We start from the raw sequence: 12078 nt of genomic DNA, 5'->3' as shown, positions 1-12078 counted from the left end.
TAAACTTGGGAATTGAAGGTGCCAAATTCCAAGATTATTTTCACGCATAAATTTTAGATTTCTATGTTTATAAATCTAAATAAGGAAATTTGAGAAATCTATTAAATTTTTTTTTTTTTTTTCGGATTAACAAACTTATCAAAAGTTAGTTGCCAATAAATGGAACATTTTTTTTTTTTTTTTGGAAATACTAATTAAACACACTTTTTTTTTTTCCTTCTACATATCCCTTCTTAATCTAGTTTGTTTGGTTTATTCAATTCAATGTATTAGTTTTTTCCTTCTCTATCCTCAATACCGGTTTGGATACATTATGATAGACAATTGAATGATCCAAACTTAGAAAAGTACGAGTTGATGTGCAGTATCTTGACGTTCTAGTTACCAATTCAAAGTATAACACTTTGTTTGGATTAGAAAATTTAAGATTATTAAGGAATTTTAAAACGATTGAAATTGAAATGATAAAATTTTATTGTCTAGAATTTGTGAATTTTCTTGTTTGGCCAACCTAAAAGAATAATGGAATTTGAATACGTACTTTGATATTTTTAAACTCTCACTCATAAAAATTTAGAAATGATACATATTTACGTGGAATTTAAACTTGGGAATTGAGGGTCCCAAATTCTAAGTTTTTTTCCACGTGGAAATTCTAAATTTTAAATTTATATGTTTATGAATCCAAACAAGAAAATTGGTGTATGTCAATTTATAAATTCTAACTTTTATCAAAATTTCAAGTTCAATTGATGTAAGGTTAAACTTTATGTTCCTTCAGCTTTGAGGTTTTTGTCCTACTTTTTGGTGTTTACAAATGTTTAAAAGGAACTAATATCCGCACACCTTTTTTCTTCTCGCGCAATCTTGTTTACTTAAATAAACAAAAATGTGTAGAAGAAAAAAAGATGTGCATAAATTAATTTCCTATCAATGTTAATGATAGGATTTTTAGTACCTGCGTACTTACAAGAATACAGGGTAATTGTAGTATAATCACTCATGCAAGGTTGTCACATCCCGCCCCGGACTCCCACCACATCCTGGGCTTGACTTCATCGTAGTACGATATTGTCCGCTTTGAGCCTTGACCACGCCCTCACGGTTTTGTTTCTGGGAACTCACACAAGAACTTCCCAGTGGGTCATCCATCTTGGGAATGCTCTGGCCTCGTACTCGCTTAACTTCGGAGTTCCTACGGAACCCGAAGCCAATGAGTTCTTAAAAGGCCTCGTGCTAGGTAGAGATGAGAATATACATATAAGGTTTATAGGATCCATTCCCCTGGGTGATGTGGGATGTTACAATCCACCCCCTTAGGCCCTGATGTCCTCGTCGGCACACTTCTGGCCATGGATTGGTTCTGATACCAAATTGTCACATCCCGCCTCGGACCCCCACCACATCCTGAGCTCGACTCCACTGTAGCACGATATTGTTCGCTTTAGGCCCCGACCACGCCCTTATGGTTTTGTTTCTGGGAACTTAGACTATAACTTCCCAGTGGGTCACCTATCCTGGGAATGCTCTATCCCCGTACTCGCTTAACTTCGGAGTTCCTACGGAACCCGAAGCCAATGAGCCCTCAAAAGGCCTCGTGCTAGGTAGAGATGAGAATAAACATATAAGGCTTACATGATCCATTCCCTTGGGTGATGTGGGATGTTAAAAGGTTGTTGTCGCCAAAGATTGTTTGACTAATTCGTAAATAAATCAACTCTTAATTAAATATTAAAACAAATTTTTATCAAAGATTTGAGATTTTTAAATTTTAAATGATTAAATTAACAATAAAAGAAATCTAAAAGTTTGGAAATAATAGCAGCAAAGAAGAAAAACGTTTTTAAATTAAAATCAATTTAAAGAAAAACTAGGGCTTAGCCTCACTGTTACAATCATATGCAATTATACTAATTACTTATGAATTTCCATATACATGCCTTGAAGGTTAGGTTTTCCTAATGCATATTTTTCTCATGATGTTCAAGCGAAAACATATATCCTACATGCAACCCGTCTGTGATGTTCAGATTAAATATAAACATGCAAGACTCATTAAACTTTGTGAAAACCTTTTAAAAAACCATGTAACCCTTAAAAGTGTGATGTTCGCCTTAAGTGAACTTACAATTATTAATCACAAGAAGCCATCCTCAATTTCAGGGGTGATGTTCCAACATAAATTGTATCAAATTACTTGTCTAACTATCCTAATGGTGATCAATCATTAAAATATATAGATAGTTTTAATCACAATGATTAATAATTCAAAGCTAGCATGCATCAATTCATAATCAAATTAATAAAATCACATATTCATGTTAAGGCTCATGTCCTAACCCTAGCAAAAGGAATTAGTTATGCATACTCATAATAAAAATCAAAGAAAATATCATTAACTAGAAAAAGAATGAAAACACCTTGTAGGTAAAAAGTCTAAAATTCTCCAAAGCTTGCTAAATTCTCTCAATGTTGCATTTGTTCCCCTAATGGCTAAAAAGCCTTATTTATACTACTCCCAATTATAATCCTCATAGAAAAAGGTCTTAGAATAAGACTAGGGAACCAAATAAATTGAAATAAAATAAGAAACATAATCCTAAATTGACTTGGTAAATTCGCCCAAAAATCTGCACAGCAACGTTTTGGACCCATAACAGCTCCAAAACTGGCCCAAAATAACTGGATTTAAAGCTTGGACTATTCTGAACACTTCTCCAGAAGGTCACGAACCCATCCGAGGTCATCTTGGACTCCAAAAAATGCATCAAAGCCCAAAAATGTCACTTTTCAGCAACGCGTACTGATTCTTTAATAAATCGCCAGAAAATAACCGTTTGGTAGAAAAATCCCAAATTTTGAAACAAACAAGCCAAGAGACACAAGAACGTCCTCCAATTTGAATCACTCCAAAATTATTCCGTTTGATCACGTTTTGTACCAGAGGAAGTCGAATATCCTATGTTGAAAATATAATAACAAAATATCAAAATTCTACAAAAATAATGACCAAATTATACTAAGAATAGGGTAAAATATATAATATTGATTCATTAGTTAATATAACCATACACAATCAAACTGGAATACTTTTCTTGGTGGTCTATCGAATTCGGCATTCTTGTTATATTGACTACAATTTTTCATCAACATAGGCTGAGTTTGCACAAACCAAATTTATTTTTAGGGTTTTTATCACAAATGATCCCTGAAATTGACCATCACCATCAAGATGGTCCCTGAAAATGAAAATCAATTAATGTAGTATCTGAAAATAGGTGTCGCAAATCAATGTGGTTATTCTATTACAATTCTGTTAAAAATCCTGTTAAGTGCTGATATGGCACATAAATGGGTCTCATAAGTCTTATTTCTCACAAATGGTCATGAAATTGACCCGTGACATCAAAATGATCCCTAAAATTGACATGCGACATCAAAATGGTCCCTGAAAGAAATTGAAAATCAATCAATGTAGTCCTGCAAGTAAATGTCCCAAATCAATGTAGTAATTCCATCACAATTCTATCAAAAATTATGTTATGTGCTGATGTGACACAAATGGATCACACAAGTCTAATTAAATTTAAAAAAAATTACAAAATAAGTTTAATAATTTAGTAGTTAATTAGAAGTTGTGAACCCAAAAATCTAGTCCTATAATCACCTTCGATCCTAATCCACATTCCTCTACCTCCATCGCTGTTTATTTTCTAAAAAAAATCTCAATACATCCACCTTTACACACTTCGACACAATTCACCTGGATTGAAATCACCTTTGGTGACGACATGACTGATTGGCAACGACTTCTGAAATATCAACGTTAACATTTAGACGATCAACATTCTCACAACCTTAATCTTGGAGAGCTTGTTCAGCGCTTCCCTGGTGGTCTAGTGACTCAAAGAACAGCAAGGTCTGCCTTGAGATAATGACGTTATAACTGAGGTGCGTATATTGTTGATTGGAAACTAGTTCCAAACCCCTCTTAGGATTTGATTAAGCCTTGTGCCTTTGAGAATTTATGGAAGGGATCTCTCTTCGGAGTATATCCTAGTATAAGAAAAAAAAAATTTCATTGTATAGAATTGTGGCAGAAAGATTATATTGAATTTACAAAACAAAAAATTTTACAAAATTATGGCAGAATGATCATATTAATTTGTGACTCCTATTTTCAAGGACTACATCCATCGATTTTCAATTTTAGGGACCATCTTTATGATGTGAATCAATTTCAAGGACCATCTTGATGATGTGAGTCAATTTTAGGAACCATTTATGATAAATACCCTTAAATCTTGTGAGGCTCATTTATGTTCTATATCAGCACTTAACGAAATTTTTAACAGGATTATGACAGAAGGACCACATTGATTTGCAACACCTATTTTAAGGGATTACATTGATTAATTTTCAATTTCAGAGACCATCTTGACGGTGAGGATCAATTTCAGGGACCATTTGTGATAAAAACTCTTATTTTTATAATGTACTTGGCTACCAAGTCATAAAAAGGTAGCAAATTGTAAGATTTTTGCTAATAATTCTGCTTGATTACATCGGAGTTTCAGAAAATGATATGATTAGAAAACACTTTTGAAACCTATTATGCATGGACATAACAAAACAGAATCTCATCCTTGTATACCTATATGCCACAACATTTATTTGGTAGGTCACAATTCATCGAGTCTACAACCGCTCTGATTTTCATGCTGAATCAGTGGATGACAGGCTTGAGGGGATAAGCTCTCATCTTCGACCACTCAACAGTAGAATCAAGATCTGCATCTAATTCCCCAACAATGCTTCTGCAACAATTGGAAGATACTGATAACTTACAAGGGAAGTACATACATATATTTGTAGAAACTCATTCCAAATTACTTCCGTCAACCCATTGGAAACTATCATAAATAGAATAAAAGTTTTTGACACTTACATGTTGTCACCTCTGATTATATATAACCCCAACACGAGTTGCTGAACACCCTCCTGTCAGTCAGAAATACAAGAATTTTTTTTGGGTCAAGTTGATGATTCCATAGCAAACCCGAAAACTGACTGGGAAAGACAGATAAGTAGGAAAAAAGTTGTGCCACCAATTAAGAAATACAAGTTAACCCAGTGCCAGTGGGACAATAAAACGAATGTATGCTTTGTATGTGCTGATTTGGAAACCATATGTAAACCCGAATTAGTATGTAGCAGTAGAGATGAAACACAGAAGTATTATTCAACACTTAAGATCCTCAATGTCATGAGGAAAACAACAAATGCTCAAAATTGGGAAAAATCAGAAATACTTCCGCCTGCCAGAAAGTAGATTCCACATCCCTTTCCTTCTGTCCAATTACAAAAAAGAGTAAACAAAGATGACGCTAGAAAGGGGAAGCTTGTAACAGTGAAGATGCAAACCTTTGTAGAGAAAACACGTTCATGAGATTCATCGAGAATGATATTAGTAGACTGGTCAAAGCCTTTCAAGACTCCCTGAAATAAAAACAAAAAATTGTTCACAAAAAACCGATTCGATTAATAAGATGTAAAAGGTACATTTGAATTTTGGTAAGGCGCAGAAGGTGCATTTTTGTGTTAGTGTGTAATATACCACAATATTCCGTCCATCATTTGTGATAACTGAAATTGTTTCTGCACATAGAAATGTTGTTAAAGAGAGAAACTTGAACTGCTCACAGCATATATACTGCATTAATGGTGCACAAACTTGGGCTATAGGATAGAAGGATTAACTATATTCATGCATAAGAATCAAAAGCATCGATATTTGAAAAATAATAAAGGAGAGTGAAGGATTTCATACGATCAACGAGTGACTCAAGACCAGGGCCACTCGACATATTTCTGAGTTTTCTGTGCAAGACTTGTAATGAACAAGTTTAACTGCAAGAGAGAGAAATTTCAGAATCAGTAACACCCATCTAAGGGAAACAAAATCCATAAAAAACACCAAGAAATTTTTAAAGTTGGAGCCAGGAGACATTCATTGTAGCCTTATAAGGGTAAAGGTAATAAAGGGTATATTAGTGTTATAGATAATCCCAAAGATCAAACCTGACACCTCCAATCCCAACCAGTCTTTACCAAGACATAATCTTTCATTTTTTCAATAACAAAAAACCGTAATTAACATACAATACAAAACCAGTCACCACATCACAGCAATTGAGTTGAGTGTGCCGTTGTAAAAAAACAAAATCTTTCTTTCAATAGCAAAAGCCGTAAACCCTATACACAACAAAACTAAACTTTTCCTGATTTCAAGTTAATGCTTTCCGAAAACTAAAGCATAAGCTTGTCCCTCCTAGACACCGACAGTTCTCAAAATCACCATTCCTATCAGTAAATAATGAACCTGTAAAACACCCCGAAGCGCTGAAGTGTTAAGCCTTCGGAATTTCGCTTGAAAAACAAATAAATAAAATCGATACCAATTATTACAGTCGCAACCCCTAGTAGCAATACATGTTCAAGCTTGAATCACAAAGGCCAAAATACTGCAATAACTTTTATCCGAAAGAAGACATACCTTTGAACAGCAAAGATTAAACTGACTGATATTGCTGATGTCGGACAGAAGAGGGAAAGTTGAAAGAAAATTGAAGAACCAAAAAACCTAAAAGCTTAAATACCTGGGGTTGGTTAGGATCACACTTTGTGTTACTGGGCCTGGAAGGCTAGGGTGGGCCTTTGGACTCCTAGCTTTAATGTGACTATGTAAGAAAACCCGGCAAGGCCATTTGGACCTGGCAGTGGTACGGGCTTAAATAAATATTGATGATGTTAGAGTAACCCTCTATTAAAATATTTTTTGTAGATCAATTTGATCAGATGTGGCAGTTGATAGATGGTGTTATTAAAAGATAAACTAATGAAAATAGCTTGAAAACTTTGAGTTTTAACGATAAAGAAAAAATAAAGGGTAAAGTGAATAGTACCAGGATTAAATTTTTAATGTAAAAATATGATTTTTCGTTAAAATTAACAGTACTGGAAGCTTTTTGTTAAAATTCCCATTATTAAATCACTGATGAAAAGGTTCAACCATGGCACATCATGTAATTAACAAAATATAATTTAAATAAATAGTATCTTAAGCATTTTTACCAAGTAAATAACAACAAAGAGCTTACCGGCAAAAGTGAAAAGCTACCCACCTTCTCCCTCCTTGGTAACAATAACTGAATAATTAAGTTAATACATATTCTTATTCCGACCATAATGTAGTATGAACTATGAAGTGTGACAAAAAGAAAGACATGAACTATGAAGTTACATGTAAATTTAACTGAGTTGAAGCTGTTCATGGTATGACAACAACATAAATTTTTCGTATGTGCAGAATACGGGACAGTACATCACATATCAGTATAAATTTTTCAAGTGTCTCTTCAATTGTATAATAATATGTGGTGTATTGGACTATGTTCCGAATACACTGTAAAATCCATCACAATAACAGTATTGACAGGGACCCACCGACAGCGTAACCTATTACCGAGCTGAGCTGGAATAAGAATCTTGACAACATGTAAAGTTAATATATTGTTGGTGCAACTGCGTTGCATCACTTCCCACGGCCTTTGACATTCCCTTGCTACTAACGATGTTAATATAATATACCGATATATTTGTCGATTTATCTTCTGAACTTGTATAGAGTTGATAATTTATTCTCTAAACTTTAATTTTAGCTGATTACTCTCTTGAATTTTTATAATTAGCCAATTTCCCCCTTAAACTATAATTTTAGCTGATTATCCCTTTAAATTTTTGTAAATAGCCAATTTCCCCCTATTATTAGATTTTAATAATTTCATCCAATTTTCCATCCATCTTTATCATGGAAACAACACATAACAATTGTATAAGGGCAAAAATGATGAAAAATTGAATGAATTTTTCTTAAAATCTAACACCAGGGGGGAAATTGGTTATTTATAAAAGTTCAAGGGGGTAATTGGCTAAAATTCAAGTTCAAGAGGTAAATTGGCTAATTAAAAAAGTTTAAAAGGGTAATCGACTAAAATGAAAGTTCAAGAAAAAAATTGGCATATGCATACAAATTTAGAGGTAAATCAACAAATACCTTATAATATACGTTTCATTGCATATTGTAATCTCATATATGGATCTTTGCCTACAATTAAACTTGGGAAAATGGGATATATATATTGTTGGTGCAACTGCAGTGCATTACTTCCCACGGCCTTTGACATTCCCTTGCTCCTCGAGATGTTAATATAATATACCTTTCATTACATACTGTGTCTCATATATGGGTCTTTGCCTACAATTAAACTTGGGAAAATGGGGGCTAATGGTTCACAAACTAATCTAACATTAGCTGTCGCGTTGTTTATAAAATGGATATCTTTGCAACCCATGCCTTGCCCTCTTCGTCAAACAATCATAAAAATTAATAAAATAACGAGGATATGACGTCCAAGCAGGCTAGACACAACCTGCTTGACATGATTATGTCTTATTTTCTCGATCGCCATTAATCAATCCCATGATCCATCTTCTTCATCGTCCTCCTAGTCGTCGTGATGAATCTGCGTAAAACTAAAAGCGCACTAATTGTTATTGTGATGCTGATTTTATACAGAGAGAATCCATTAACATCAGCCGTGAATTTTGTTACATCTTCTTCAAAAGTTGATGAATACTACCCAGAAGAAAGAGACGCGCTGTTGAAGCTGAGAGATTCCGTAAGCTCGAACTCCAATTTACATGGGAACTGGAGCGGTCCGCCGTGCATCAACAACAGCAGCAGATGGGCTGGTATTGCTTGTTCAAATGGGCACGTTGTTCACATTGCCCTCCAAGGAATCCAGCTGGCAGGTTCCCTTCCACCCGCATTTCTACATAACATAACTTTGTTGAGCAAACTTACCCTTTCAAACAATACTCTCTCCGGCCCTCTTCCAAATCTCTCAAATCTGGTTTACTTGGAAGATGTGCTTCTGTCTTACAATTACTTCTGGGGTTCAATTCCCTTGGAGTATACCGAATTGCCTAACCTCAGAGTGCTTGAGTTGCAAGACAACTTTTTGGATGGCAAAATTCCACCTTTTGGCCAGCTCACGCTGAGAGGATTCAATGTTTCTTATAATCATCTCGTGGGTCCAATTCCTCAAACGGGTGTGCTGCAAAAATTCCCAATAAGCTCCTACTCTCATAACTCAAATCTTTGTGGAATTCCTTTGGAGACACCATGTCCACTAGTTCCACCTCCATCCCCATCTCCGGCCGTCATTGCGCCATCTCCTTCCTCAAATATTATTCCACCCAAGAACAAGAACAATCTCCAAGTGTGGAGTGTTGCTTTGATTGCCACTGCGGCTGCGCTCGTTCCATTTATCATCATATTTGTTTTCTTATGTTATTGCGGGAAGATGCAAACAAAAGAAGCGGCAAAGGAGGAACAGGCAGGTATATATGTACCACTTAACCAACACCTTATAATGTTCTGTGATACTACCCTATATGTGTGTGTGAGTGTATATATAACGATTATTGGTATCGAATGCACATTAGTTGATGAAAACCTTAATGAAATGGAATTTATCACATGAAACTGAACTGATGAACTGCTTTTCACAACTATAAATATATATGTATGTATGTATGTATGTATATATAGTACTAGTAGCTCTGCATTAATTTAAATTTTTTTGACTTTTGTCCCGAGCAATAGGAGATGGTTCGTCAGGGTGGGTAGAAAAGAAAATGCCAGATTTGGAGAGGTTGGGGGATCCTGAAAAGAGGGTTGAGTTAGATTTTTTTGACAAGGAGATGCCAGCAGCTTTTGACCTGGATGATTTACTAAGGGCATCTGCACAAGTGTTAGGCAAGGGGAAACTTGGCTCTACATACAAAGTAGCACTGGAATCGGGTCTTGTTGTCATCGTGAAGAGACTTAAAAACATGAATGAGTTGAGCAAAAAGGAATTTACCCAGCAGATGCAATTGCTAGGAAATCTGAGGCATGAAAACCTTGTACAGATTCTCTCTTTTTACTATTCCAAGGAGGAGAAGCTGGTCATCTCTAAGTTCGTCTCTGGCGGCCGCACTTTGTTTCAACTCTTACATGGTCAGTTATTAACTTTTTATTCTTTCCCATGAAAATCACAATTAATTAAGCATCATCTGGTTGCTTATAATTATAACTTAAATGTGAAACTGAGTTATGTTAACTTGATTCATGCATGCACGTGTGTGTCTATATATATATATATATATATAATTGCTAGAGGACAGAGGAGTAGGAAGAGTACCTTTGGATTGGGCAACAAGACTGTCGATAATCAAAGACATAGCACAGGGCCTCACTTTCCTTCACCAATCCTTGCCTTCCCAAAAGGTCCCTCATGCCAACCTCAATTCGTCTAATGTACTCGTCATCCAACGAAGAAACAGCCAAATCTACGATTTGAAGCTTACAGATTTCGGATTCTTACCACTCCTGCCCTCGCGAAAGTCCTCCGAGGATTTAGCCATCAGCAAGTCACCAGAGTTTGCTCAAGGGAAGAAGTTGTCTCAGAAAGCCGATGTCTATTGCTTTGGTATAATCCTACTGGAGGTTGTTACTGGCAGGATCCCGGGTGAAGTTTCTCCGGGAAATGATGAAACCTTCGATGATCTTTCCGATTGGGTTAGAATGGTGGTGAACAATGATTGGTCTACTGATATTCTGGATGTAGAGATACTGGCGGCAAAGGATGACCACGATGACATGTTGAAGCTGACACAGATTGCGCTAGACTGTACAGACATGACACCAGAGAAGAGGCCTAAGATGGTTCAAGTATTGAAGAGAATACAAGAGATTAATTCACTCAAGATCCAAGAAATGACATGCAGAGAATAATGAATGTATTATTTGATTTTCATAGCTATTACTATTCCAATCTTAATGATTTTGAAAGAGTTATGCTCTGCTGCATCAAGTGTGTTCCATCCAAATGTGTAACAACTATAACAAACCACAACATAAATGAATCGAGTCCTGTACACTACACTAGCTCATTAAGGCGGGAAAGCTTGAGCTTTTCGATTATTTATTCGTACCTTTAATGGTTTCAATTCTAGCAATTACACAGCCTATTTATTTTTCAAATGAATTTTCTTAATACTTGTCTGACGTTATATGTTTTGAATTTTTTTTTTTTTTTTTGAGAAGAAGTACGATATTCATTTATTTGGAATAAATCGTATAAAACTGAGGATATGTTAGAATCCGTTCATAATTTTTCACGTTTCGTCTTCAATGGCCTTAATTTGTGAGCCATTGGGACCCACAATGAAATTTGGTCCCCTTGCTTTTCCCCCTTTGTCCCATGACACCTCCCCTTCCCCTTTCTTTTCTGTTATTTGTCTCTCCCTCTCTAACTCTCACTTCTCTCTACACTCTCTACTTCTCTTCCTCTCAGCCTTCTCTGGAACAACCTTCCCCGAGGGCTTTTCACACAAAAAAACAACACAATAACGACAACAACAACCCCACCATCACCGCTGTGAACTTAGAATCGAAAGAGGACCCTCCAAACCCTTCCAAACTCGCTGCACAGTGTTCACCATTATTCACCGAGTTTTCCGACGAGTTCTCACCTTCTCTGGTGAAGGTAAGCTTCGAAACTGGTCCAAAACTTGTAGATTGTGTCTTGGTGTGTGTTTGGAAGTAGTTTTGAGAAGTTTTGGTGATGTTTGGAACTCATAGGGAAAGCTTCTCTAGTTTTCCGGCGAGGATGCCACTTTTGAGCCATTTTTCGGCCAAAACACGATGAGTTAGCCATTTATAAATGCACCATTCTCTTTGCATCATCGAGAAGTATGATTTTTATTTTTGAATCATTCAATTTTGTTGAGTATTGAAGAAGTTATAAACATTTTAAAGTTTACCCAGTTTCTGGCAAGTTTCCTTAGTTTTCCCGAGGACCAATCACATTTCAGGCCATTTTCTGGCCATCTCTAGCAGCCATTGTGCTTTCAAATAGGTATAATCTTGTTCAACACTTTCCTATCTTCATTTTGATATATTATGGG

At 35.7% G+C, this 12078-nt stretch overlaps 2 protein-coding genes across 2 annotated transcripts; one reads left to right on the top strand and one right to left on the bottom strand.

The window, feature by feature from the left end:
• Positions 1–4466: 4466 nt before the first annotated feature.
• LOC137724317 (sm-like protein LSM8) lies at positions 4467–6645 on the bottom strand. Its single transcript, XM_068463060.2, has 6 exons — positions 6557–6645; positions 5831–5910; positions 5618–5658; positions 5425–5499; positions 4949–5001; positions 4467–4817 (listed from the first exon to the last, which is right to left on the bottom strand). The coding sequence occupies exons 2-6, from the start codon at positions 5865–5867 to the stop codon at positions 4727–4729; spliced, it is 297 nt and encodes a 98-aa protein (XP_068319161.1). The 5' UTR covers positions 5868–5910; positions 6557–6645; the 3' UTR covers positions 4467–4726.
• A 1934-nt stretch (positions 6646–8579) lies between these two features.
• LOC137724308 (leucine-rich repeat receptor-like protein kinase PXC1) lies at positions 8580–11053 on the top strand. The gene is made up of 3 exons (XM_068463049.2): positions 8580–9465; positions 9731–10126; positions 10287–11053. The coding sequence occupies exons 1-3, from the start codon at positions 8580–8582 to the stop codon at positions 10901–10903; spliced, it is 1899 nt and encodes a 632-aa protein (XP_068319150.2). The 3' UTR covers positions 10904–11053.
• Positions 11054–12078: the final 1025 nt, after the last annotated feature.

Source organism: Pyrus communis, chromosome 14, assembly GCF_041283825.1.
Source record: "Pyrus communis isolate YQ-2024b chromosome 14, ASM4128382v1, whole genome shotgun sequence".
Taxonomy (NCBI): domain Eukaryota; kingdom Viridiplantae; phylum Streptophyta; class Magnoliopsida; order Rosales; family Rosaceae; genus Pyrus; species Pyrus communis.
This window is presented reverse-complemented; position numbering and strand designations above follow the sequence as displayed.

What these genes read in the sequence shown, in the direction of transcription:
- LOC137724317 (XM_068463060.2), bottom strand. Translation starts at nt 5,867, where the DNA reads ATGTCGAGTGGCCCTGGTCTTGAGTCACTCGTTGATC. An exon ending in TCTTGAGTCACTCGTTGATC is followed by an intron (nt 5,659 to 5,830) that starts GTATGAAATCCT and finishes TTCTATGTGCAG; the next exon opens with AAACAATTTCAGTTATCACA. An exon ending in ATAATCAGAGGTGACAACAT is followed by an intron (nt 4,818 to 4,948) that starts GTAAGTGTCAAA and finishes CAATTGTTGCAG; the next exon opens with AAGCATTGTTGGGGAATTAG.
- LOC137724308 (XM_068463049.2), top strand. Translation starts at nt 8,580, where the DNA reads ATGAATCTGCGTAAAACTAAAAGCGCACTAATTGTTATTGTGATGCTG. An exon ending in GGCAAAGGAGGAACAGGCAG is followed by an intron (nt 9,466 to 9,730) that starts GTATATATGTAC and finishes CCCGAGCAATAG; the next exon opens with GAGATGGTTCGTCAGGGTGG. An exon ending in TTTGTTTCAACTCTTACATG is followed by an intron (nt 10,127 to 10,286) that starts GTCAGTTATTAA and finishes TATAATTGCTAG; the next exon opens with AGGACAGAGGAGTAGGAAGA.